Source organism: Toxotes jaculatrix, chromosome 9, assembly GCF_017976425.1.
Source record: "Toxotes jaculatrix isolate fToxJac2 chromosome 9, fToxJac2.pri, whole genome shotgun sequence".
In the NCBI taxonomy this organism is placed as follows: domain Eukaryota; kingdom Metazoa; phylum Chordata; class Actinopteri; family Toxotidae; genus Toxotes; species Toxotes jaculatrix.
This window is the reverse complement of record NC_054402.1, coordinates 15,118,079-15,145,846: the sequence shown is the minus strand read 5'-3', so window position 1 is coordinate 15,145,846 and position 27,768 is coordinate 15,118,079. Positions and strand designations below refer to the sequence as shown.

The following is a 27,768-nucleotide window of genomic DNA, read 5'->3' as shown; positions in this document are numbered from 1 at the left end:
TCAGACAAGGCTTTTATGCTTGACGTCTCTCATACCTATCCACTTCTCACCAATGGTGTGTTTTCTTTTTTCCATGATAGTCCTCTTAATGTGTCTTTCATCACAGTGAAGCCTCAGTTAGACTCCCTAGCAGATACACTCATGGACAACTTCAGACACCATGGACATGTAGTTGTTCTTATTATACTAATTTCCAGTCTGCTGGGTGCGGATCATGCATATTAGTCTTTGGGGTCACAACAGATCATTGGGTACAGGGATGTCTGCACAGAGCCAGGCGTACGCTTTCTCTCTGTTTTCCTTTCTTTGTCTCTCTCTCCCACACTGACACAAACACACAAACAAGCATGAACCTGCTCTCTCACACTGACACACACACACTTGTACTTCTTTGTACGGACCCTCATTGATATAATGCATTCCCTGGCCCCTTACCCTAACCTTAACCATTCAAACTGCTAAACCCTCACCCTCTTATCTGAACATAATTCTAATTTGAACCCTAAAACCAAGTCTTTACCCGTAAACAGCCCTTTGAAGTTGTGAGGACCAACCAAAATGTCCTCACTTTCCCTAAATGTCCTCACTCTGTGAGGTCTGTTCTCAAATGGGTCCTCACAAAGATAGCTCCAAAAGTACACACACATACATATACAGTTATGATGCTGCTCGAGAGTCGCTGGTTTATTGTGTTTAATGAGCCCATTCATTCAGTCCAGATAATTCTAATGGTGTGTTGGGATCTGACTGCACTATCTGGGACGCTGCTAATTGGTGTCAGGTGAAACTAATATGCAGGTGTTCATGTATTTGTATAAATCTGATTTGTGGGAGTTTGTGTGCGCTGTGTTCTGCCTCGGTTAGCTGTGTAGGGTTGTTTTGTTTGTTTGAACAAGAGCATGTACATTCATCTGCCCATCAAAATATCAGCCTTTTTTTGTGTGTTTTTTTCGTGTGTGTTGTTTTTGGCTGTTTCAGAGCAGCTCGCGGTCCAGTTAATCACTAATGCCAAAAGTAATTTTCCAGACAATTAAACATGCAGGTTAAAGAAAGGAAAAAAAAAATCTTAAAAGTTGCTACTCTGATTAGATTTACTAAATTTACAAAATAAAACTGAAACAACTCATTGACGCATAATCTCAGCTGATCATTATGAAGCTTTCCTTGCATAGTAAATTCTTTGTTGTCCAGATGTTAGGCATTTACCTCTCTCTCTGATCATCTCATTTGGAAATATTAAGTGTGCTTCCTAATATACTGTTACAGAGGAGTAATAGCTTACATAACACAACAGTAATAGCATAATATAACAGCATAAGGTTTCAATTTTACTGCTGGATCATTTCACAAGGCATCTAAAGTTGATTACAACCTTTGTGTGAACATTGTCGTTCTTGGGTACAGAGAACAAATTGTGATTTTTTTTTCATTTTTTTGAGTCCTGTACAGAGCCTCGTTGGCGCAGTAGGCAGCGCGTCAGTCTCATAATCTGAAGGTCGTGAGTTCGAGCCTCACACGGGGCAGCTGTTTTAAAATCAGATGAAACAACTTACTTACATGCTTTTGTACTTTGGATACAGGAGCACTCTCTTTATTCCCTTTCCTCTTTGCTCATGCACTTGTCTTTGTCAGTTATACTGTATTCCAAAACACACATGCATTTTAAAAAGCCTTACTGGGTTAACCTTGGGGACATCTATGTGCTTTGGTCGTCAGCATCTTTGTCATATGAATATTCATTAGAGAATAAACAATAACTCAAGGCTTATTTTAATGAGAAAACCCAACCCAAAAGAGAATTTACATTGTGCTGTTCCAGTGGTTTTTGACAGTAAAGTCAGCTGGTGTGAATCTGTGATTGCATCCGAGACCAGACCAGTGGTCAAGTTACAGCAATACAGTCTATGTCTCCACCATTCACCATAAATTCCAAATCAAAACTTTTTTAATTTCAGATTTAGCCATGAACAGTCAAATTTTCAATTTGAATGCCAAACTACTTGCACTTAACTGGACAGTTTGCTCTGTAGCATTTATCTGTCCCACTGTGATTTATTTTAATAAAAAAAAACTTGCCCTGTTTGAGGCTCAAACTCATGACCTTCAGATAATGAGAATGAGGCGCTCCCTACTGCGCCAACAAGGCTATGAAGGTGTTTGCAATTATGGAAAAAGTCAAAGAATAACAATTGAGTCTCTATTCTCAGAGACAACAATATATCTGCGCTCCAAAATGCCCACACAAAGTCTGTAATCAACCTTAAATGCCCTGTGGCATTACCCAGCGCTGAAGCCATGACAAAGAGGGGTGACGCAGGCTGAAGGAAGCAAAAAGCTATGAACTATAACACAAAAGAAATGAGAATGCAATGGTATATGCAAGTTAGTCTAGTCAGTGGTGTGTGTGCATGGATGAGTGAGAGGTATGGTGCAGAGTGTTGGAAAGATAAGCAGGAGAGATGCTGGACTGGGAGCATTCTCCTAACCCTAAAGACAATCACAGACAAATATCTAAAGAGAACAATAATGTTTTCAAAATCAGTTGTAAAATGATTAAGAATTTTTACATAACACATTTGGTTCAGTATGTAAACTGCGTTTCCAACATTATGTTTTGTTGTCAGGTGATACATTTTTGTAAAACTGGATAAGGCTTGTACTCATGACTTTCAAAAGCACTACAAGAGCAGTGGGCTGCTTACTGTGCCAATGAGGCTATGTGGTTAGGTTTCACATAGCAAATAATGGAATTATAGTGTACTTATTCATCTATATGTCTCCACTTCACTGTATTTTGTGATTTGCCTCAAAAAGGCTGCCCCGTGTGAGGCTCGAACTCACGACCTTCAGATTATGAGACTGACGCGCTGCCTACTGCGCCAACGAGGCCATAGGAAGCCTTTGAAATATTGAAAGAAAAGTGAAACAATAACAGTTTGATGTCTGTGCTCAATATCAACAATGTCTGTGCACGACAAAATGCTCACACAAAGGCTATAATCAACTTTAGATGCCTTGTGACATGACCCAGCACTAAAGTTCTGACAAAAGAAGGGGTTCACATGTTTAAGGAAGCAAAAGACTGAGGATATAACTCTGACAAAAGAAATAATAATACGGTGCGTTTGGCAGTCAGTCTAGTCAGTGGTGAATGTGTGTATGGATGATTGCTGGATTGCATTGCATTTTGTACTGCTCACATATATATGGACATTTTGTGCTGCTCACACTGTGTTCATGGTCATATTGTGTATAGTATTGTTTATAGTATTTATTATTTTTCTAAAGGTAAATCTGGAGTCTTTATATTTTTGATTTTTTGTATATTCTGAGTGCCTGTATCTTCCTCTTGCTGCTGTGACGGGTGCAGTTTCCGCATTGTGGGACTAATAATGGTGTATCTTATCTAATCTTATCTTATCTTATAAAACAAAGGTGAGCGGGAGAGATGCTAGACTGAGAGCAGCTCTCATGGCAATCATAGATGCACAACCAATAATAAAACACTGCTGAATGATTGTTGGTGAAGTGGTAATGTTTCCAGATACAAGTTCAGCCATAGACAGACCACTTTTCCATTCTTACACCCTTACTGTTATTACTATGTGGTCTTTGTCTTCATTATACTGTATTGTTGTGACACCACAAAATTTTCAAGTCTGCAACGTGCGATTCTAGAATGGTGTTTCTTTCATATCCAGATGTAAGTATACAAGTGATGCACTCTACAAAGTATTTTGAAGTTACAGAAAACATCAAATAATGGCTCAGAATTCTAATGTTTTTCACAGAAGGTCAGACAAAGCAAATGTTTGGGTATTTCAGTCAGATACAAATAAAATCACAAAGGCCCCAGATCCTATAAAGCCATGCAGTGTAGGATACTACTGCAATACACAGAGAAGGTGCACCATATAATACACAGGTAACACAAGAATCATGCAGCCATAAACTGTATGCTTGAGTCAAAATGAGCCCTTAATGTCCTGGACTGAAAATACAAGTGCAGCTTAACCCTGTTTAACCTAACAAGAAAACAAATGAAGTCTATTTCTGCTGAACACTGATGGAGTAACAGGCTTCACCTGAGGGCTGAGACCGGCTTCTGCATCACATCCACCAAATCAATTCAACAATGAGAGACAGACACAGAGAGGGAGAGAGGTGTAACATCAGTAACTAAAGAGGGCGGGGCTGGATGTTATTTAACAGGGTTCATTACCGGTGTCACCTGCATCACAACAACAGTTTAGAATAATGGAGAAACAAACTACATACTGTCAAAAGTAGCATTTATGTGGTTGTGGCTTTAGCGCTTTGTCTCACAAAGCATGTAGAGGATTAAAGACTTGGTGTGAGCATTCTGGTATGTAGTTACACTGTTGTTATCAAGTACAGAGACTGAATAATTATTCTTGCTTTCGCAGCCTCGTTGGCGCAGTAGGCAGCGCGTCAGTCTCATAATCTGAAGGTCGTGAGTTCGAGCCTCACACGGGGCAGGTGTTTTATTGGAATTAATCACCTGATCACAAAAACATAATGGGTGGATACATTTTACATACTATCAAGAATGAAGCACAAGACATTTGGTGAGGAAATGGAGAATTATTGGTATTTTTCGCTACAATAGCTGTGCCATGAAAATCTGAAAGAACAATCTGTTTGGAAACTCACCTGACAAAAGAAATAATAATATGGTGCATTTAGCAGTCAGTCTAGCCAATGATGAGCGTGCATATGGATGCGTGCAAGGCATGGTGTCAGAGTGCTGGATTGCATAAAACAAAGGTGAGAGGGAGAGATGCTAGACTGAGATCACTGGCTCTTTTTATTTGTTGTCTACTCACACAGATAATCATAACTTCATCGTGTCACTTTTGTTTTTACTCTGTAATGATTGCTACCTCCTTTAAATGTTACAAAGTAAAATACTTACTGTAAAATATCACTGCCCCGTGTGAGGCTCGAACTCACGACCTTCAGATTATGAGACTGACGCGCTGCCTACTGCGCCAACGAGGCTGCAAAAGTGTTTGCAATAAAGGAAAAAATCAAAGAATAACTATTCAGTCTCTGTACTTGTTAACGACAGACACACCAGAATGCTCTTGCTCTCTGTATGCAGATGCTCTCTGGTCTTTAATCAGATTTTCATGGCACAGCTATTGTAGCCAAAAATACCAATAATTCTCCATTTCCTCACCAAATGTCTTGTGCTTCATTCTTGATAGTATGTAAAATGTATCCACCCATTATGTTTTTGTTACCAGGCGATTAATTCCAATAAAACAACTGCCCCGTGTGAGGCTCGAACTCACGACCTTCAGATTATGAGACTGACGCGCTGCCTACTGCGCCAACGAGGCTACAAAAGCACTTGCAACTATGAAAAAGGTCAAAGAATAACTATTCAGTCTCTGTACTTGATAACAACAGTGTAACTACAAACCATAATGCTCACACCAAGTCTTTAATCCTCTACATGCTTTGTGAGACAAAGCGCTAAAGCCACAACCACATAAATGCTACTTTTGACAGTATGTAGTTTGTTTCTCCATTATTCTAAACTGTTGTTGTGATGCAGGAGACACCGGTAATGAACCCTGTAAAATAACATCCAGCCCCGCCCTCTTTAGTTCCTGATGTTACACCTCTCTCCCTCTCTGTGTCTGTCTCTCATTGTTGAATTGATTTGGTGGATGTGATGCAGAAGCTGGTCTCAGCCCTCAGGTGAAGCCTGTTACTCCATCAGTGTTCAGCAGAAATAGACTTCATTTGTTTTCTTGTTAGGTTAAACAGGGTTAAGCTGCACTTGTATTTTCAGTTCAGGACATTAAGGGCTCATTTTGACTCAAGCATACAGTTTATGGCTGCATGATTCTTGTGTTACCTTTATACTGTGCGCCTTCTCTGTGTATTGCAGTAGTATCCTACACTGCATGGCTTTATAGGATCTGAGGCCTTTGTGGTTTTATTTGTATCTGACTGAAATACCCAAACATTTGCTTTGTCTGACCTTCTGTGAAAAACATTAGAATTCTGAGCCATTATTTGATGTTTTCTGTAACTTTATGAAAGAAACACCATTTTAGAATCACACATGTTGGCAGAGTATTGCAGTTTTCTTGTTGAAAATGTTATGGTGTCACAACAATACAGAATAATGGAGACAATGAAAAAGTGGTCTGTCTATGGCTGAACTTGTATCTGGAAACATGGAAACAGCGTTTTATTATTGGTTGTGCGTCTGTGATTGCCATGAGAGCTGCTCTCAGTCTAGCATCTCTCACCTTTGTTTTACGCCGTCCAGCACTCATCCATACACACATTCACCATTGACTAGACTGACTGCCAAACGCACCGTATTAGGATTCTTTTGTCAGAGTTATATCCTTAGTCTTTTGAGTGCTTAAATCTGTGTGCCCCCTGTTTTGTCATAACTTTAGTGCTGGATCATTTCACAAGGCATCTAAAGTTGATTACAACCTTTGTGTGAACATTGTCGTTCTTGGGTGCAGAGAACAAATTGTGATTTTTTTTTCCTCTTTTTTTCATTTTTTTGAGTCCTGTACAAAGCCTCGTTGGCGCAGTAGGCAGCGCGTCAGTCTCATAATCTGAAGGTCGTGAGTTCGAGCCTCACACGGGGCAGCTGTTTTAAAATCAGATGAAACAAAACACAACGGAGAGACACACCGTACTTACATGCTGAGTCTGCATCTCACGTATGTGGTTCTGTGATGCCCAAGCTGACTTCAATGAAATGAATTTGTGGCAACAGCCATCCAGTCTGTTCATTTGGAGACTCATTCTTAATTCTTACACTTCACAGTAACGTTTATAGTATGTAGTCTATTGTATGTCTCTATCATGAATTATTGTTGTCAGTAAGGTTATTTTGATAAAACAACTGCCCCGTGTGAGGCTCGAACTCACGACCTTCAGATTATGAGACTGACGCGCTGCCTACTGCGCCAACGAGGCTCTATGTAAACCTCGAAAAAACTGATGAAAATCACAATTTGCTCTCTGTGCTCACTAACAACAATGCTCAGAAAAAGGCTGTTACTTTAGGTGCTTTGACACATGACCCAGCACTAAGGTCATGACAAAAGAGGGGGCGTGCAGATGAAAGGAATCACAAGACTAAGGATATAACTAGAACAAAAGAAATAACAACACTGACACTCTAGTCCGTGATGAATGTGTGCGTGGCATAGTGTCAGAGTGCAGCTCTAAGAGCAATCAAGTTCATTCTTTAAGAGACTCATTCTTAATTCTTACACAGTTGGTATTTTACTGTTGATAGCCTGTTGTCCAGTGTTTGTCTCTATCATGAATTATTGTTGTACGGTTATTTTTTGATAAAACAGCTGCCGCGTGTGAGGCTCGAACTCACGACCTTCAGATTATGAGACTGACGCGCTGCCTACTGCGCCAACGAGGCTGTTCTTGGATGTTATTCGCACACAAAAATGTGCAAAAAACATGACATTAGTACTGAAAGTTGTTAGACAGTATACAGCCCTAGTCTCAGGTTCTCAGTACAACTTAAAATCAAATAATTTTTTTGATTCCTATGCCCAGCAGTTACTTCTTCAGTACTAGTGCCCAGTTAGAAGTGTAGTACTTTCACAGTAGTCATAGTGCAGTTGCATTTGATTTTGCTAACGTGGCTTCTTACTTCCTTCGCTTGCATCTTTTCCCTGTCTTTTAGCTCCTCCCAGCTCTTCCCAGGGTATGGTTTTTCTACGCTGCGTGTTACCATGCTGACTTCAATGAAATGAGTGAATCATGAAGATATTTGTGCAACTTTGTTTACTATTCCTTTATCAGCCAAAAGACTTTTCCTTTTGTTTTCTTTTCCCTTCCGAGTTCATCTTATCTTACTCTGGAAAATGAGGTGGCCTCTTCAAATGCTTGTACTAGTCCAGTTATGAGATCGTTTGTGTCAAAAGTAATTTCTGTGACTTCAAAGTGAAGCTGGAGTGAGGGAGGATGTCCTCTTTGGTAAATACAGTTTCTCCCTTCATCTCATGCAATTGCACTTTCAGTACTGGTGTCATGTTTTGTGCACAGCTTTGTGTGCAGATATTGTACAGAAACAGCCTCATTGGTGCAGTAGGCAACCACATTTCTGATCAATGGGCAAGACTGTAATAGCAGCTCGGACACAGTGCTGGAAGGTATGATCCTATATATGTTACATGTTTACTTACATCTAAATATGGAAGGAACATGAGACATTTTAGGTCACATACACTGTAGACGCAGTTCTGAATGGTTACGGTGAGGTGGTACACTAACATCTATTTGACAATCCGTTGTCAAAAAAAAGTCTATCATGAATTATTGTTGTCAGTAAGGTTATTTTGATAAAACAGCTGCCCCGTGTGAGGCTCGAACTCACGACCTTCAGATTATGAGACTGACGCGCTGCCTACTGCGCCAACGAGGCTCTCTGCAAGCTTAAAAAAAACTGGAAAAAAAGAGAAACAAATCACAATGTGCTCTGTCCTCAATAACAACAACGCTCAGACAAAGGCTGTTACTTTAGGTGCTTTGACATATGACCCAGCACTAAGGTCATGACAAAAGAGGGGGTGCACAGATGAAAGGAATCACAAGACTAAGGATATAACTAGAACAAAAGAAATAATAACACTGACAGTCCGTGATGAATATGTGCGCGGCATAGTGTCAGAGTGCAGCTCTAAGAGCAATCAAGTTCATTCTTTAAGAGACTCATTCTTAATTCTTACACAGTTGGTATTTTACTGTTGTTAGCCTGTTGTCCAGTGTTTGTCTCTATTATGAATTATTGTTGTACGGTTATTTTTTGATAAAACAGCTGCCCCGTGTGAGGCTCGAACTCACGACCTTCAGATTATGAGACTGACGCGCTGCCTACTGCGCCAACGAGGCTGTTTTTGGATGTTATTTGCACACAAAAATGTGCAAAAAACATGACATTAGTACTGAAAGTTGTTAGGCAGTATATAGCCCTAGTCTCAGGTTCTCAGTACAGCTTTGAATCAAATTGTTTTGATTCCTATGCCAAGTGGGCCTCTTAGCTCCTCTCAACGAGGATGCAAGAGAGACACAAGGAAGAGATTTTATGAAGGGAAGGGAGAAATTGTATTTACCAAACAGGACACCCTCCTTCACTCCAGCATCATTTTGAAGACAGAGAAATCACCTTTGACACAAATGATCTAATAACTGGCACAAGTATTTGAAGAGGCTGCCTCATTTTTCCTGAGTAAGATGAGACAAACTCGTAATGGAAAAGAAAAAAAAAAGTCTTTCAGCTGATGAAGAAACCGTAATCGCAAGAACACTTCCGTGATTGAGTCAGCTTGTTAACTTGCAGCACAGAACCACACACATTGCAGACTCAGCAGTGCTTAGCTGTATGTATTGTGTCTCACCACTGTGTTTTTTCCCCACCTGGTTTTAAAACAACTGCCCCGTGTGAGGCTCGAACTCACGACCTTCAGATTATGAGACTGACGCGCTGCCTACTGCGCCAACGAGGCTGTGTCACTTCATCTAAATATTGACGTGATGTACGTATCGTGTAAACTGCAGTGCTCACACAAAGGCTGTAATCAACTTCAGATGCATGTGTTATGACCCAGGACAAAAGAGGAGGGAGTGCAGATTGAAGGCAACTCAAGACTAAGAATCGAACTACGACAAAAGGAACAAAAGGAAACGAAAAGAAGAGAAAATCCTTTACTACAAATAGTACATAAATTTGCAAGAATGTTTTCATAATTCATTCATATTATTGCAGTCAGCAATAGAATCACATACACTGCAGACATTTGAAAGTACAAACAGGCATCTTGAAGTACAATAATCCAATAGAAACTATACCGAGCAAAAAATGGAAGATTGTTTTTTGGCATCAGCGAAAGCTTCATGTTTCTGAGTCTTATGGAAATCTACTGGCACTCTACTTTTAACAGCATGTACCACGTATCTCCCTCTGGCAAACAAGGCCTGGAAAACAAGAAGATATCTTTCAGTTGCAACTCTAGCTTAACTTGTTTTCTCCCACTTTTTTTTTTTTGAAAATGATTGGTTGTAACTTCGGTGTTGTATTTTTCCTCAACGTAGTTTCACAAATGTTTTAAATAGGACACTCAAATGAGACCCGGCGGAAAAGAAGTGGTTGCAACAAGGGATGAAAGGGAGGAGATATAGACAGAGTAGGAGAGAGCACTTTGGTGAGCCACTGTACTGACTGCCTGGGTTCCTACTTATAGCAGAGGCTCTATTGACTGAAACTCAGTGTCAGCTGTTATGCAGCTGCTCCAAAGTGCTAATAATAATGCTGGCTCATTGAGGATGAAACTCCAGTCCATTTATGAGTGTCCATTAAGGCTTTTTGGTGCACATTTTATTTCTACCATGATGCTTGTGTAGTTATTTTCTCTTTTGGTTTTTATTTATTTTAATTTATTTTCTTAAAATATCTGCCCCGTGTGAGGCTCGAACTCACGACCTTCAGATTATGAGACTGACGCGCTGCCTACTGCGCCAACGAGGCCACGCGAGTGTCTGTCAACCAAGTGACACAGTGACCATACAAGCTGACACTCCAGCCTTTTGTCTGTGTGACAATGTGCTTGTCTAGGTGTCTTTGTGTTTGTCATATGTGCTTATCTATACTCTTGAGTGTGTGGACAGTCATAAAACACACACTATATCATGATAGAGATAGTCCACACACTCCTTTAACACAAAGTGAACCCAGTGATGACAGTGTAGTGTGTGTACAAGTGCATGAGGTGGGTGAGAGTGTGTGTTTGTGTCTGAATGAAAGAGCGAGAGCGACAGATAAAAAAAAACAAGAACAGGAGAGAAGAAGATTTTGTGTGTATGTGTATGTGTTTTTGGCAGTGAATCAGTATGCTAATGAGGCATGGTCTGTAATCCTCTTACAGCTAATCTCACTCAATCCCCCCAGTCCAGGCCTGGGCACTGCTCATGCACACAGGCATGCCTGGGTGAACACAACCACACACACACATACACACACATGCACAGTGTACGCTCACTGGCTCTGGCTTGCCTGCTACTTCTCTAAAATACAAACCCTCTTTCACATACACATAAAAATAACCCTTTCTCTCTCTTTCAGCTTTTCTTATCATTAATCATCCAGACAAGAGGACACAGTTTCATGTTTAAACAATCCATCAAATTTTAAACACAAAGGCATCCTGTCAATTACAGGGATTTTAATCAATACGATAAAAAGATTTTAACAGCAAAGCCCGAATGCCTGTAATGTCAAGTGCTGTGTGGGACCAAGTGTCTGCTCTTTAATTCTTAGCCCCTCAGTGTTTTCCCACCCCTAAGCGGTGTTTGAACCATAGGGAGACTGTGGCACTGTCTTTTCCTAGGCTCCTCTTTGCCCTGACTGTGTGTCATAAAAGCCAAGGTGAACTTTGCTATTCACAGACAGAGGATGCTGGTCTGCAGCACGAATACTGATTACCTGCCCATGTCAAAGGTAGTTGTGTATGTATTTGTGCACGCGCATGTTCTGTAAATGCCCCCTGTTTTTTTTTTGCAGTCAGACATCACAAGCCATGTGGTCAGATGACTGTTTTTCTTAGTGTTGCCATGGTGATGCAGCAAAAGGTCGCTCTGAGATGTTCTCTACCAAGACCTTGAGTGTGTGTGCGTACTTCAGTGCAGCAGATTGCATTTGGCAGCAGGCACCAAAAGAATGTTGAGGCTGGGGCAGTCGTTTCAACCAGAAAAGGCAGCACTTTGTGTGCGTGTGTGTGTGTGCATGCGCTCGTGTACGTGTGCACATGTGAGTCTGAAAGAGATATTTGCTGATACATGCATGAATAACGTCACAGTGGAATTTCTAACACAGCCACTCACACTGTGTGTGCCCGCATCACTGCTTGTGTGTCACTATTAACTCATATCTGATATGCGATTCAATATATTACAGCAGGATTAGAGCCTAATGCTCAGTGAGGAAACGCACACATGCAGAGACTCTCTGACACACACACACACACATACACAAAGAGCCTGGCTTTTCAACACCAGGGGGCTGACAAGGTATTCTTCTGCTATGTGTGTTGAATACTGCTGCATACCTAGTACTCAGTATGCACAGCACATCATCCTCCTAATCTCTCTCACTCTGTCTCTCTGTGTCTTCCTCTTATGCCCTCTCTCCATCATTGCCTCTCTTCTGCTCTCCCTCTTCTTCTACTTTTCTTCTTTCCCCAAACCTCTCTTCCCCATCCACCCCCTTTAGGCACTCTCTACCCCTCCCTGCTCATGCCCTTCCTCTGTCTCCCTGTCATCTTTTCCCACTTGGTTTGGATACATTACCTATGTCTCCATCTTGTCCCTTTGTTGCTACTTACTAGGATTTACTTCCACTTCTTGTTTCCTGCTCTTTTTTTCTTGCTTTTCACCTGTCCCCTCCTGGTGCACCCTCTCTGTGCAGTATATCCAGTCACTTTGACTATGAGGAGCATTTCAAATTTAAATGATATGTTGAAACACACTTTAGAGATCTGTCTTTCACACCCTTCATTCTCTTCCTATCTTCTTCTCCTCTTCTCTGCAGGTATGAAAGAGCTCTCCCCCCCTCCTCTGAACCTGCGCCGTCTCTACACTGAGACGTTAGAATGGGAGCCGGTGTTGATCATCATCTCTCCAGGGGCAGACCCGTCCCAGGAGCTCGCGGAACTCGCTGCAGAAACCATTGGCAAAGAAAACTATCATGAGGTAGTGAATAACAGGACAAAGTGGGAGCAATCATAGCAGATTTGCAAGTTCAAGGGGATTTTTCTCAACACAATACCAAGATCAGATCTACAGGATAGGCTACTGTGCAACTAAATGGGGAAAAATGAGAGTGCTACAGGTTGTTGAATGTTGTACTGAAACACATATTTGACGCATAGCTCTTGATAATATTCTCCCAGTGGAGATCATCAACTGTAATAAATTTCAAGACAGTAAGAAGTCTGTGCATGCCATTGCTTTGGGTGACATGTTCTTTCATTACAGTTTGAATTGTGTTTCTAAGGGATGGATTAAAACTGGATCCTCCAGTTTTAAATAGCTTTGACAAAACCTCCTTCCAAAAGCTTATTATCAAAGTGCAAAGTCTTATAGATGCTATTTACAACTACTACAACTATATTCTTTTTGCTCTCAAATTTATTTGACCATATAGCTAATATATGTTTTATCCAAGATTATTCAGGCAGTTCACAGGCAGTTTTTTTTACCATTACCATTGTAACTGAAACCTGCTATGTATACAAATGAGCCTGTGTCTCAAACACTAAAGACGTACACACTGCATTCCACTGCATAGAACATTGCTGTAAGTCAAATCAGTTACATATAAATATAAATCAGATTAGTTAAAAGATACTGGCCTCAATGTGTCGGCTCTATGGAGAAAAATCACATTTGGAATCTCAATTTGCAAGGAGAGAGATGAATTAAAATATTAAATCAGATTATCTGCCCCTAGCATCTGAGAAATTACCATGTAGAATCAGATTTTTTTAAATTCCACTATTCTGTTTCTTGCCCCCCTCCAACTCCCCTGCTCTCTCTGTCTGTCTAGATCTCTATGGGTCAGGGACAGGCTGATGTGGCCTTAGCTACACTCAGAGAATGTTCCCGAAATGGAGACTGGCTTTGCCTGAAAAACCTTCACCTCGTCACTGCATGGTTGCCCCTCCTGGAAAAAGTAGGTGCTCTGTGCGTGAGTCTTTGTGTGTCTGGTGAAGCCACAGGGATAGGTCTTAACAGTTGTCTGTGTGTGGGTGTGTGTGTGCGTGTGTGTGAGAGAGAGAGAGAGAGAGAGAGATTTGGTTTTTTTCTGTATTTTGTGTTTTTTGGTTAGTGTGGTTCAGGTATAATATTCTAGCCACATTTGATCAATTTATGCACTACAAGGTGTGCATTAGTTACCATGGGTGGGAAAAGGCACATTACAAGATAGACAGAAAGGATGCACTGGTCCAGCAAGAGGATTAGAATAAGTCCAAAACTTATATAATGAATCCGATATAAGACTTCCAAAGTACACTAGGTCCAAGGACAGGGTTCAGTAAACAGTCCTTTGGGGTAAGTCCTATGGACTAAATCCTGTTAAATAAATCCATGAAAATAAGTCAGAGAAATTATTCCAGTGAAACAATTCTAATATCACTTCTTCACATTATCTGAAACTCATAGTGCAAGGTAGGTGGAGTTGAGATTAAGGGGAAAGGTCAGTGGAAGGGGGAGCCTGGAGGATGTTCTGTACTTAAAGGTGGCCTGTAGAGTTTTCTTGCAAACACACACAAGTTATTTTTACATTCAGTGTTACTCACCAAAACACATGGTGTATATCCTTAGGCCCAAACGAGAATGCTGCCCTTATAAAACATTAGTACTTTTATTAGTATTTAAAAATTACTTTAAAATACTAGTATTTTCAAAGTATTTTAAATCCTACTGGGTTTGCATCCATTATCGTTTATTAACTAGTTGCCTTCTTCTTCCCGGCCTTTGCTGGGGCATTGCGACATATCTATGCACGATACTCCCACCTGTTGATCAGAGAAATAGTGTGAGACCATTGCCAGGACTGCATTTTGCATTACCCATGAGACAAACAAAGCAGGGACACCCTCAAAAAATGACTCTATAGCACTTACAGAGGTCTGAAACTCTACAGGGTACCTCTAAAGTTTGCTTGCAATTTCTAGTTTCACTCTGCTTGTCAGTATGCATCTATAATACTGTGTAGTACTACACTGTTACACACACACATCCTTGTTTTATTATATTTGTAGGGACCTGTCATTGACATAATGACATAACAATAACCCCTTACCCTCCCCTTAACCATCACAACTAAATGCCTGAACTCAACCCTCAACCTAACCCTAACCTGATTTTAACTGTAATGCTAAAACCAAGTCTGAACCCTTAAACAGCCATTTAAACTTGTTGGCCCCCATATTTTTGTGCCTAAGAAGATTGTCAGTCCCCACAAGTATAGTGGGCTCCAGGTTTCTGGACCCCACAAATATATTAAAATAAGCCCACTCAAACACATACTGCTGGCTGCTCAAATTTCCATTTCTAAAATTACCTTCTGTCCTTTGCCTGAACATACACATTTTTGCATTCTACCTGTCGGCCCATATTAGTCACTGTGCTGTTATTTGTGTGGCTGTGTTTGTGACCATGTGTGCTGTTTATTTGGCTGACTCTCTGTGTGTTTGTTTGTCTATCTCTGGACATATGTGTGTATATGTGTATTAGTATCATGCTTCCTTTTACATGTAACAAGTGCATATCTCATAGTGCTTGTTCGTATGTATTTATAATTGTGTGGGCTTTTGTGCCACTTTAAGTAGGTTTATAAAGTATATGTCTTCCACTTTCTTTGTGTATTTTGTGTCCATGTGCGTTTCCTGGGGTTCTGTTTAGTGCTGTGTCACTGTAGCAGGTCATATCTCACTGGGAGGCACAGCTGTTGGCAGTGATTGGCCATGTGTTTGTGTGTGTCTATATGTGCAGCCTCACCTGTGTGTATGAGTTAGAGCGTGTATGTGTTTTTTTGTGTCTCTGTGGGTGTGTGTTCATGCATGCGCCTGCCCTGGGGTTAGCCAGAGATCCCTCCTGTCCAGAGTTGTCTGTGCTCCCAGTGTGACTTAAACCATGGCTTATTACAGCTCTCCTCTTCTACGTTTGTCCTTCTCCACCCCACTCTCCTCACCTCACCTCGCTCTTCTTTCCTCCTTTTCCATTTTGTAATTTTCTTCCTGTTTTTCCCCATGTGTTTCCCCCTCTACATGGCAGCTATCTTCTCCCAAGTTTTCCTTAACACTCTTCCTCTCCCCCTTCGAATTGTGTAACTAAAATTCTTTTTCTGTCTGTCTGTCCCTCTTACCCTCTCTCCCTGTTTCTTTGCCTCGCTCTTTGCCCAGCAACCGATGAGGTTGAGGTCTCAGCAGTCGAGCTTGAAATGAAAAACTGACGCAACAAGGGGAACGAGGGAGGCAGAGATCATAGGAAAGAAAGAATGAAGAGACAGTAGATGTGAAAGGAGGGAAGTAGGGAAAAGATGAATTGAGCCTCAGCAGGCAGGTGGAAATTCTACCAAGAGTGGGCTTTATTTCAGTGTCTGCCTCTGTTTCTGTAGCTGTGTCCATTTACTCAGTCTAACTCTGTCTCTCAATGTAGATTCGAAATTTTCCATCTTCTTTTTGCCATCTGTCTCCCCAGTCGTTCCCTCCTTCCTGAAGCCAGTTGGTCAGTTAGAGAGAGGAGAAAGGAGGGAAGAGAGACAGAGGAGAGCGGAAAGTGTTCATAATTGAAGTTGGCAGTGCAGATGTCCTCTCATCTCTGTCCACTCATATTCTTCCACTTGTAATGTTTCCTGTCTCTCATCTTTCACATCACCAACTCCATCCATCTACTTATGGATGTCTTTCAATCTGTCTATCAATCTAAATCTCTTTGTCTCTGCCAGTCTCAATATGAGTAACAGAATGTAGAGTTTTGTTTCACAATAAGTAAATGAAATACTGTTTATCACATTGCTTCGAATCACATCTATTGAGATATAATTATTTAAAACGTTGTGACAGGACAGTTATTGTATTTTATGATTGTCATCCCTAGATTGCAGATGCAAATTTCCACCTGTCTATCTGCCTGTGAGCGGTATGTCTTTCACATTCTGTGCATCTGAACAATATGGATGTATTCTAACAAAGACAGTTTTTGATGTGCTCGCAGTAAAATAAATCTGTGCTCTTTCTTCTTCTCTCTGACCTCTTCCTTTTTCTCCATCTACTAATCTTTCCTCTTTATCTTTCCTTCTTTGTAAATGTCTCTGCTTTGTATCTTCACGCAATATTGTCGTTTGTTCCAGTGGAATTCTGGTCGACAGTACATGAGACACAAAAACACACACACAATGAGAGACAGGGGAGTTTTCTTCGAAGGATGTCAGTTCCTGTGTTCTTTGGTTTTCTGTGATCATGTTTGCTTCCATGTGAATGAATTAGGTTCCAAATGATGCAGAAACACATCGATTACATTTCAGCGTCTGTGTGTGTCTGTTTGTGTGTGTGTATGTGCTTGTGTGTGAGTTCACAATCAGACGACACAAGACCCTAAGGTGCCAGCATGCTATTTTTAACCACAAGTCTTTGAGAAAGATGGAAAGATAGGGGGGAGGAATGTAAGAAGACAAGTGAGAGAAAGAAAGCTAGAAACTGAGATGAAGAGACAGTGATGGAGACAGTGAGCAGAGAGAGAGAGAGAGAGAGAAGAACAAATATATAGAAGGAAAGTGAATAGTTTGTTATTGTGGAGAAGGATTTTCATGTAGAAAGAATTACATGGATAAAGGAAAAATTATAATGGTTATCCTCCTTATAGTATGTAGTATTTACTTGAACCATACTGTGTAAGTAAAGGTTGATTGAATATATCCATCTATCTGTACAAAGATAAAAATATGTTTTTCACACACTTTTCTTGTAAGTCAGTGCATTGTTAGAAGGCTGTCGACATGACAAAATGCAGCAAAAAGCGGATTCAGTGCAGTATAAAATTATTATTCTGCTCTTGAATTGAAGAAAAAAAAAACTGGTCTGTATGAACTTGAGTGAAATTTGTGGTTTGCAGTTGTACCTCACAGCAAGAAGACCCTGTGTTTGAATCTAACCCAGCTGGCTGGGATCTGTCTTTGTGGATAGACTGGGACAGACTCCAGCCCTTTACAACCCTAAACAAGATAAGTAGTTTAGATACTAGATGGACCTGCGTGAGACAGTGGCCGGGCCATATGTGCCATCAAAGGATCAAGTCTTCTCTAACTGCTCCAACTCATCAGCTAGCTTTATGTTTTGAAAGACAGTACATTTGTGTTTGTCTACGTGTCTGTGTGTGTATGTTTTTGGGGGGAGCCGTGTGGAAATAAAGATTTCAGCCTACTACTATTGCACTGTTTTCGTATTACTCTCATATTCCTGCTACGATCTCTGAGCTCTGTACAATATGCCTAATGTGTGTGTTGTCTTTCTTTCTCAGGAGCTAAATGTGCTGCGTCCCAAAGCAGGCTTCCGTCTCTGGCTGACAGCGGAAGTTCACCCCAGATTTCCTTCTATACTTCTGCAGTCCAGCCTCAAGATCACTTATGAGGTATGCAGTCATACCGTATACAAATGCTTATCTATCCATAATGTGTTTGTGACTTATTGAAACTTTCCTTTAATTTCTCTCAGTATTGGCTGCTGCTGCGCTGACTTCTGTGAATCTCTACTCAGTGTAGCAATGTGTCTCTTTTACACTCTGTATAGTGGCTAAATACGCAATGCAGCCACAAATGGGCCTACTGTACATATGTAAGGAAATACAGAAGCCTGCAGCTTGTGTGTCAGTGATGCATGCTTTAGTGCTCAGTGTGTTTCTGATGGGACACATGCTCAAGGGGTTAACTACCGTACTTCAGCAGCCAAGCATGCTGCACAAACAACCTCTCTCTGCCTGTCTTTTTTCTCAGGCACACATTTCATGGGCAAACTTACTGACATACACTATAAGTATGTAAACACATCCTGAACATGTCCCCAGCGATAACCAAGGCAATGTAATATATTATTTCTGGACCACAGGACAAGCAAATGTCAACGCTAATATGTCAAACGGAAGATAAGCATACACATACAAAGTAATACATAGACTGTTTTGTTTGTGTCAGTGTGATTCGATAAGGATTGTAAAGAGCTGAACTGCAAGACTGACGCTGCAGTTTATCATTTGATCCATGTGAGCTATAAAAAGTGTCGCAGTTGTAGTGTTAATTGTAATAGATGTGAGCTAACAGCAAGTGACACTGCATGCCACAACCACCACACACACATACACACACACACACACACACACACATGCACACACACACACACACACACACAGCATGACAGAGCCTCCACAGTGACCGTCTACTACAACCCACTTTACAAAAATGGATAAAGTACAAGTCATCGGTTTAGCAAAAACTCAAGTACTCACCCACAATCAAAACAGTCCTATCCCAGCTACTATAGCTCATCCACTCAACCCCAAACACCATGCCACACACTCGACTCCCCTTTGCAGTTAAGTGTTGTAGCTTCAGACAGTAAATATGTTTAGTATCTCTTTGGCACGGCTGGCAGGGCATTAGGCTTAAAGTGTAAACCAACAGCACAAACTTTTCACAGAGCAGATATTAAATTCCACGAATATTAAATTCCAATGAAAATACACAGAAGCAGAATGTGGTAGCTTTTTGTGAGAATAAACAGTGACAGAAAAGGTAATTGTTAGTATTTTTAGGAACTGTTAGTGCCAACAAAGGGAGAATAGACAAAGCATAAGATTAACCTTCAGTGATACACATGGGAAAATGTTCCGCTGCCAGTGAAACAGTAAAATTCATACTCACTGTGCATGTGCAATGTAAAAAGGTAAATACATTCATCTACTTAAGCTGATAACATATAGTGAATTTGGCAGATTTACTACATGTGTATTATTGGCTGTATGTATTATCAGAACCTCCAGATGGAGGAACCAAATGTTCAGCAAAGCCGATAATGTGTGAACTGATCCCAATGTACATTCATTGTTTCTATCATTAACAGGGCATTTTGTTGCCAGAGGAATCAAATTTACACAGAACTTCTCAGAGGTGCAGTATGTGCTGACTCATGTAGAGAATGGACCAACTGCAGTACAGTGTAACAGGAATTCACCATTTTTATACTCATATATACAGTCTGATTGCTGTTTTTATACAGTAAAAGAGCACTGAAAGCACTTTGTGTCATGGGCTGTGGTCCTAATCCCCCTTGTGGTAATCACTATTGGGTGTCCAACCCTGACCAAACTATTCTTTTTCAGCTTATTCATGGAGCCTGTCGTAGCTCACAGGGGCCCTGGTGGTGGGCTACGAATGCCTTAAACAACAGGCAGTCATTTGCATGCAGAAAAGGGCTTCAGCCCTCTTAATATGATTTCTTTTCTCTGCCCTTGCTTGTCCAGTGTCTCTGTGTTTGTCAGACCAGTCCAATTTTTTTTACCGGAATATTAGAATTTTGGAATGAGAAAAAGGGTTGTTGTTTTTTTGGTTGGTCCAATGTGTGCTGGTCCTGCATACTGGATGTTGGCCTAAGCTAAAGGCACAGAACAACACAAAGCAGACTGAAAAGAATCAACATGACACACATCCTGAAATGCTTTCAGAGCTTCTTTCTGGTTTTGCCAGGCACACATATTTGATAAAGTGGATTTGGGAATCACAGCCTCAGAGATTTCAGGATAATATGCTACCCAATTCTCACAGTTCAGTCTCCCACTCTCACAATAATGCAAGCTCACATGGTACCCTAACAAAGTAACACGACAACCAGAAATGAAACTGTTACACACTTTCTACACATGGCAATCCAGTTTATCTGCTGTCATCATTTATGAAGCAAGTATTTCAATCAGATTGATTACAGATTGATTAGAGAGTTTTTTTTTTTAACTTCCACATTTCAAAAAGCCTCCAACAAACTGGAAGCAAGTTCTTTAATAGCTTCTGTGTCCAAGTAGTGTCACCTCTCTTTTGTTTTACAAACTGTCTGATCTTCTTGTCTTCTTAAATGCCACCATGTCCCATATCATCTTCCCATTCAGCACAGTCTTTCAGACTTGTTTAATGTCTCACTATGCCCTGCCATGTTTCTGTGCTTGTATGACAGTCCTAGGTTTGGACCATCATAATAACACCCATTCTTTCTTCCCCTTCCCTTTTATCCTTCCTTCCCCTGTCCCTTTCCTGTCTGTGTGACTGCCCTCCCTTTCTTTCTCCATCTCCAGGCTCCTCCCGGGTTGAAGAAGAATCTGCTGAGAACATATGAGTCATGGACTCCTGAACAGATCAGTAAAGGTTGGTTCTTCTCTTCTCTTCTCTTCTCTTCTCTTCTCTTCTCTTCTCTTCTCTTCTCTTCTCTTAAGTCAGCTTGTTGCTTCAAATTTGCTCAAATTATTGAACATGTCTCTGCTTTGTGTTTGTTAAGGAACGAATATCTTACAGTACGTCTCACCTCATCTCTGAATTTATCATCTGTGTCAGCCTTTTGAGACTGCTGACAAGTAGATGCAGCTAATGAGCTGACCCTAAGCTTCACAAATTTGTGCTTTGTTTTCATTTATACTAAGGGGATTTTTCACATTTTTTAACATAAAATGGTATGTGTTAGTTTAATTACTGGTAGTGATATCAGTTCATAATTATTAGCTTGGGGCTATGTGTCCTGTGAACAAAGACACCCCTCAAATGAAATGAGCAGCAGCAGCAAATGATGCTAAAACACAGCCTCCAAAAAAGTCGATATGTAGCAGAATACAGCATGCTCAGTTCTCCTTTCAGTCCCCTGTTTTCTTTAGTTTGATGAATAATAGACAAATAACTAACTGCTCCCAATAATTATAAAACACAAATACTCTGATAATGATTGATTATTGTAATTAGTTGGGTTGTGACATGCTGTTGATTGTTTGTGTGTAGGAGGCGTCCTGGCCAGAGCTCAGTCTCTCTTCTGTCTGGCCTGGTTCCATGCTGTTTGCCAAGAGAGACGCAACTACATACCACAGGTAAAAAACACAAACACAACAGTATGGACCAGAGGGGTCCTAGTTCTACAGTTTCATCTCAGGACAGTAAATCCAAACTACTGTAGCACTGCAATGCCATTTAGAGGAGGAAAAACATACTTGTTCAACTTGCAACAATCTTAGATGCAGAAGACAACAGCACGAACAGACAATTATTTTCTGGGATTTTACTGCTATTGGTTTGAAACTTTTACACGAATGCTACCAGCAGTAGCTGCTGTCATATGTAGATACATAATTTTTGTACTGACAGCATTGTATTGTGTTATAATAACTTTTAAAATATAAATCTGGATGCGTTTACCCCTATGTGTGCTGAAAGTGTAGTCCATGCTCATTATATGCATCTATACATACACAGCTATACATATGTGTAGTTTGTGTCCTAGCCACTGATGCATGACAAAAATGATACAGAAGCATAATCACAGGGAGGAAGTTATTCTGACTAAAAGGTCTATACATAGACGTCCACAGAAAGGGTTAAAAAAAAAGTACCACAGATTTCAGTTTTCTTTGTCCTTACTGACCAGCATTGCCGACGTGTTTCCTCTTTGTTCAGTGCCTCTGGCAATGTCTTTGTGTGTGTGCATGTGTATGTATGGCTATGTATGTATCTGTGTGTGTGTGTGACTATGAACACAAGCCTTTGTAGTAGACCTGCCTGCTGGCCAACACGCTTGCAATGTCCACAGCACAAAACACAACAGAGAAAGCAGCCCCCACACTGGCAATGCTTTAGAGCAGTCCCCTTACCTGATACTTTCCAGACACACTGCTTCTAGACCAAAGGGTTTGCGATTTCAAGTCCAACAGGATTACAGGAAGCAGAGACAGACTTCCCTTCAGTTGCCAAATTTTCAGACAGTGAAAGCATGGGAAATACAAGTCCTGTGATGTCATACATTGTCAAGGGCTTTTACGAAGGAGACATATTATGTATAAGTGTCAACTGAAAATAGATTTCATCGAGCAACTGCATGTGATGGTAGTGATTACTTTTTAAACTGAAGTGTAAAGGTCTCTCTACAGCTCTAAATAAATCAGAGTGGTGTGATTTACCATTGTCCAATCAGCTCTTATTGTTTAGAAATTAAACAAAGTATTTTTTCATTTGAACTGCAGCTCTGGTGATAAATCATCTCAAGGTTGTAAATAATGACATCATTTGCATCCCTATAGAGAAAACCAGACTATATATTTTCTCGGTTGAAACCCAAGGCAGTGAATCAGCACAAAATGGATAACAAGTTGTAGACACGGAGGGAATTAATGAAGGTAGTAGCCTGAGTTATCAGACTACTGGGGCCCTGATGTCCAAAAGACCACATGCTTTGTAAAGGCTCAGATCTGATTTACAAAATGTATAATTTTTGTCACAAAACCTCATAAAACAAAATTGTTTGATTTCTGTTGTAAGCTACACGACCATTGTGTAGGACTTAGAAAGCTCTATTGGCAGAAATGGGATATAATATTCATAATTATGTTTTAATTAGTGTGTAATCATCTGAAACTAAGAATCATGTTTTCGCTTAGAACAGAGTCTTCAACAGGGGGTCCACGGAGGTATTGTCAATTTTTTTTTTATTTTTTATTTTTTTTCTCACAAATCTTGTCTTTAAAAACAGGTTAACATGAATTGAACATATTAGTGAATGGATAAATGGAGCCAGAAGATGTTATCTTTCAATCAGAAATGCACACATTTAGCGACACACAGGAGCTCTCTCAAGCTGGGCACCGGTTCACTCACTGCACAAGACTAGACCTGTTCCTCCAAGCCTCCTCACACTAAGAGGAGGACCCACCCCTTTCGCTGCTGTGCCAATCATTTGGCACAATTCAATTGGCCCAGAGCCTATTCAGTCCCACAGCTAAGGACTGCAGGAGGACAAGGACGCCATCTATAAGGACCGGGACACCACCTACAACACCAAAGACCCCAGGATCATCTGGACCAAAGAGGACCAGGTGTTGTAGGCGGTGTCCTGCTGCTCGCTGGTCCTGGAGTCCAGGGGTCCAGGGGTTTGCGGCGTTGAAGACCCCGAAGACCAGGGGTCTTCGGTGTTGTAGAAGGTGTCCTGATCTTGGGGTCTTCGGTGTTGTAGAAGGTGTCCTGGTCCTCTTTGGTCCTGGGGTCTTTGGTGTTGGAGGCAGTGTCCTGCTGCTCACTGGTCCTGGGGCCTTCGGTGTTGTAGGCGGTGTCCTATTTCCCATGAGCCTTTTCTGTGGAAAAGTAGTCACAAAAACATAAATGTCAGATATGTCGTAAAATAAAATACAAATACAAATACTTATTTTACTGCGCCTGCTGCTCCTCTTTGGTCGTGTTGTGGGCGGTGTCCTGCCGGCGGTGTCCTGCTGCTCCTCTTTGGTCGTGTTGTGGGCGGTGTCTTGCCGGCGGTGTCCTGCTGCTCCTCTTTGGTTGTGTTGTGGGCGGTGTCCTGCTGGCGGTGTGGTGTCCTGGGGTCCAGGGGTCCAGGGGTTAGCGACACACAGGAGCTCTCTCAAGCTGGGCACCGGTTCACTCACTGCACAAGACTAGACCTGTTCCTCCAAGCCTCCTGCACACTAAGAGGAGGACCCACCCCTTTGCCCTGCTGCTCCTCTTTGGTCGTGTTGTGGGCGGTGTCCTGCTGGCAGTGTCCCGCTGCTCCTCTTTGGTCATGTTGTGGGCGGTGTCCCGCTGCTCCGCTTTGGTTGTGTTGTGGGTGGTGTCCTGCTGGCGGTGTCCTGCTGCTTATCTTTGGTCGTGTTGTGGGCGATGTCCTGCTGGCAGTGTGGTGTCCTGGGGTCCAGGGGTCACCGAAGACCTCTGGGGTCTTGTAGAAGGTGGTGTTGTAGAAGGTGTCCTGATCCTGGGGTCTTTGGTGTTGTAGGTAGTGTCCTGGTCCTCTTTGGTCCTGGGGTCTTTGGTGTTGTAGGCGGTGTCCTGCTGCTCGCTGGTCCTGGGGCCTTTGGTGTTGTAGGTGGTGTCCTATTTCCCATGAGCCTTTTCTGTGGAAAAAGTAGTCTCAAAAACAAAAATGTCAGATATATCGTAAATAAAATATAAATACAAATACTTATTTTATTGCGCCTGCTGCTCCTCTTTGGTCCTGGGGTCTGCGGTGTCCTTCTGGTGGTGTCCTGCTGCTCCTCTTTGGTCGCGTTGTGGGCAGTGTCCTGCTGGCGGTGTTCCGCTGCTCCTCTTTGGTTGTGTTGTGGGCGGCGTCCTGCTGGTGGTGTCCTGCTCCTCTTTGGTCTTCTGTGGGTCTCCAGTGTTGTAGGTGGTGCTCTTCTGGCTGTGTCCAGACTGCAGTGCTGATTTTATCAGCTCCTGTACAACGTCATTGTGACGCCATCGAATGATCAAACTCGTGCTTTGTTGCGTTAGCGCCAGGGGCGGGCTGGCCATCGGGAGGTTCGGCGGGTTTCCCGAACGGCCGATCTATTCCGACCGCTGGACTGGGTCAAACTAATATTTAGCATATTAAGGTGGGGATACGAGTGGCCCCTCCTAATTTGAGCTGATCCCTGTTTCTACTGAAATGTGATTGGCTCAGCCGCTCAGTCAGTCATCAAACTGTCAAAAGAAAACAAGCAAGACGAAACGGGTAAATTAAGAAAGAAGCCAGAAATATAGAGCTGAAAAAATCAGGGCTAAAAAGAAAACACAGCTAGCGCAGGATGCTGCGGAGCCCCTCTGGTGACATTGGATAAAAAAAAAAAAAATGCGTGGTCACGAGATAATAATGCGAGGCCACGAGATCGTAACGCGTTACGATCGCGTTATTTTTTTTTTTATCCAATGTCACCAGAGGGGCTCCGTAGGATGCAGCGAAATGCGCTAAATTGACGGAGCTTTTCCGTGGCAGTGGGACTAAAGCCAGCGCAGCTTCAGTCAGCCAGCCAGGCCAGTGAAGCCACAGAACAAATCAGCATGGCCATAGCAGGTTAACAAGCACTGCCTACATGTTCCTATCATCCCAGACTTGATGTGTTTAGGACACACAGAACATTAAAGGTAGCCTATCAGCAATGATACACCATACATGCATAAATCATTAATCTGCTTTATCAATTAAAAATAAAATCCATAGTGGCTGACCAAAAGAAATACACAAATTTCTTTATTGTAAAAGAAAACATATTTCAGGACAGAATCTGTATTCAAAGTTAAAAAGATCATATTTGAATATATAGGCTATAGCCTATATCCTGTATTCCCGCTCTGTTTGTACATTAATATATGGCCATGTTATGGTGTAGTTTCAGTAGTACAAAAGTACTAGTATATGGATACAACAAGCCATTTGTACCAGCCCAAGAAAAATACATTAAAGTGAGTAACACTGTGAATAAAGTTTATCATTGCTGCTGTAATTGTTAATAGCTGACAAGGCCAGTGTAGTGGATGCAGAGGGACAGGCCAGTCAGGAAGAGACGTTTGAGGAGGGACAGAAGGAGGAGGAGATGGAAGAGGAGGAGGAGAAGGAGGAAAGTGGAGCAGTAACCACCAAAAAAACAGTGACGGGTACAGGTGCAGTGTGCAGGAGTGGGTTGGCAATAGGTTTTTGCATAAAATTATATTAAGATGTCATATGTTGATGCTCCAACTCCAGTCACACAGAACAATAAGCCTATCCACTCCTGCAGTTATATCAGTAGCTGTCTGAATTGGACATTCTTACCAATGTCAATGAGCATTTTCTTTTCCATGTTTTCATGCTACCAAATAAAGCAGAAATTGAATAGAGTTTTGCCAGCTTTTTTTTGCCTCTGTTCCCCGCACACACACAGTACACACACGCACAGTAACCAAAAACCCACCATGACTTCTAGGGGTGAGGGAGGGGTATCTAGTTGGTTGCAATCTGCAACCTCACCACTAGATGCCACTAAATCCTGCACACTGGTCCTTTAATAGGGATATTTATCAAACTGGAAGATTTTTGATTAACCTTATCGCTGACACATAACGAATCACTGAATAAATGTTTTTTAAAAATTGTTTCAAATTGTAAAATGTTGACCCATGAAAATAGCTGCACATTGGAACATTGGCTGATTCTCTGCCTAGTAGTTATCTGTTCTTTCAAAACTTAGCATAACAAGATTCAGTGAAAATCACATAATCACATATTGCCATTCACTCACGTGTCCTTACATGATAATCGATGGGAGGGAGCTCAATTAAATTTCAAGTCCTCCAAATAAAGCTTCTTGAATCTCTGGCTTTTGTTTATTAGTGCTGTTTTGCGTGTGATTTGAGCAGTGGGAGTCCAAACTAATCGAATCTGAAGACGCAGGCACATTTTAACACAGGCAAAAGAAGATGTGGTTGCACCTGTAATTACGTGATACTTGCTGCAGTTTGCTGTGTCGTGTTTCCACTTGTCAAATTAAACAGTTGCTTTTACAATTTGGTAGCATGCCAGTGTGTGGCAGAGTCTCATGATGTGCTGGGATTCATTCGTCTATGTGTGCACGGCAGTGATGCCTCAGAGTGGTCTGTCTAATTGAGTAATAAGATATGTCTGCAGTTACAGCAGGAAGGGTTTTTTTTGTCTTGGCTTACCAACACACAATCAGAATACTCCCAGTAAACCAAAACACAAGGGAGAACTGTAGCAAAGGACGTGTTTTTGTAATTAAATTGCCACGTCTGCACACTTGTTTCTTCTCCTTTTTTCTGTCCTAGCCCCTCAGGCTTTGTCCCAGTACCCCGCCTTAACCATTCCCCTCATTGTGGAGTTGTGTGGGAAAAAAAGTATTGATAGCCTGAGAGGACAATGAAAACCTACATAACTAACATACAGCACAACTGTGTCTTCTAAGTCTCTCGGGGGCCTGTCTTTCTGTTCCTGCTTTCTTAAATTCTGTCTGTTTACTCGGCTAGCTTGTTTTTTTTCCCTGAATTTTCTTTTAGCTGGTCAGTCTCCCTGCCCCATCTCTCTCTTTCTCTTTTCTCTCTCTCAATCACTGAATCTCTGGTAAGTGTTTTCGTTTGAGATGGAAATGTTGTTTCTCATCCAAGAGCATGATCAGCTAATTATTGAA

The 27,768-nt window shown here is 41.5% G+C and overlaps 1 protein-coding gene and 12 non-coding genes across 13 annotated transcripts in view; 4 read left to right on the top strand and 9 right to left on the bottom strand.

Annotated features, from left to right (window-relative positions):
• LOC121187330 (cytoplasmic dynein 2 heavy chain 1) overlaps window positions 1-27,768 on the top strand; it is a 111,820-nt gene that overhangs the window by 62,638 nt on the left and 21,414 nt on the right. The window contains exons 82-86 of the mRNA XM_041046522.1: window positions 12,614-12,774; window positions 13,631-13,756; window positions 18,109-18,219; window positions 20,926-20,995; window positions 21,617-21,702. Of these exons, the coding sequence (XP_040902456.1) occupies window positions 12,614-12,774; window positions 13,631-13,756; window positions 18,109-18,219; window positions 20,926-20,995; window positions 21,617-21,702 (554 nt within the window). The remainder of the gene's footprint in view (window positions 1-12,613; window positions 12,775-13,630; window positions 13,757-18,108; window positions 18,220-20,925; window positions 20,996-21,616; window positions 21,703-27,768) is intronic.
• trnam-cau lies at window positions 1,451-1,523 on the top strand. Its single transcript has one exon. It is a non-coding gene; the product is annotated as a tRNA-Met (tRNA).
• Window positions 2,817-2,889, bottom strand: trnam-cau. The gene has a single exon. It is a non-coding gene; the product is annotated as a tRNA-Met (tRNA).
• Window positions 4,427-4,499, top strand: trnam-cau. The gene has a single exon. It is a non-coding gene; the product is annotated as a tRNA-Met (tRNA).
• On the bottom strand, window positions 4,950-5,022 carry trnam-cau. Its single transcript has one exon. It is a non-coding gene; the product is annotated as a tRNA-Met (tRNA).
• On the bottom strand, window positions 5,294-5,366 carry trnam-cau. The gene has a single exon. It is a non-coding gene; the product is annotated as a tRNA-Met (tRNA).
• On the top strand, window positions 6,576-6,648 carry trnam-cau. The gene has a single exon. It is a non-coding gene; the product is annotated as a tRNA-Met (tRNA).
• On the bottom strand, window positions 6,909-6,981 carry trnam-cau. The gene has a single exon. It is a non-coding gene; the product is annotated as a tRNA-Met (tRNA).
• trnam-cau lies at window positions 7,372-7,444 on the bottom strand. The gene has a single exon. It is a non-coding gene; the product is annotated as a tRNA-Met (tRNA).
• Window positions 8,383-8,455, bottom strand: trnam-cau. The gene has a single exon. It is a non-coding gene; the product is annotated as a tRNA-Met (tRNA).
• Window positions 8,850-8,922, bottom strand: trnam-cau. Its single transcript has one exon. It is a non-coding gene; the product is annotated as a tRNA-Met (tRNA).
• Window positions 9,464-9,536, bottom strand: trnam-cau. Its single transcript has one exon. It is a non-coding gene; the product is annotated as a tRNA-Met (tRNA).
• Window positions 10,483-10,555, bottom strand: trnam-cau. The gene has a single exon. It is a non-coding gene; the product is annotated as a tRNA-Met (tRNA).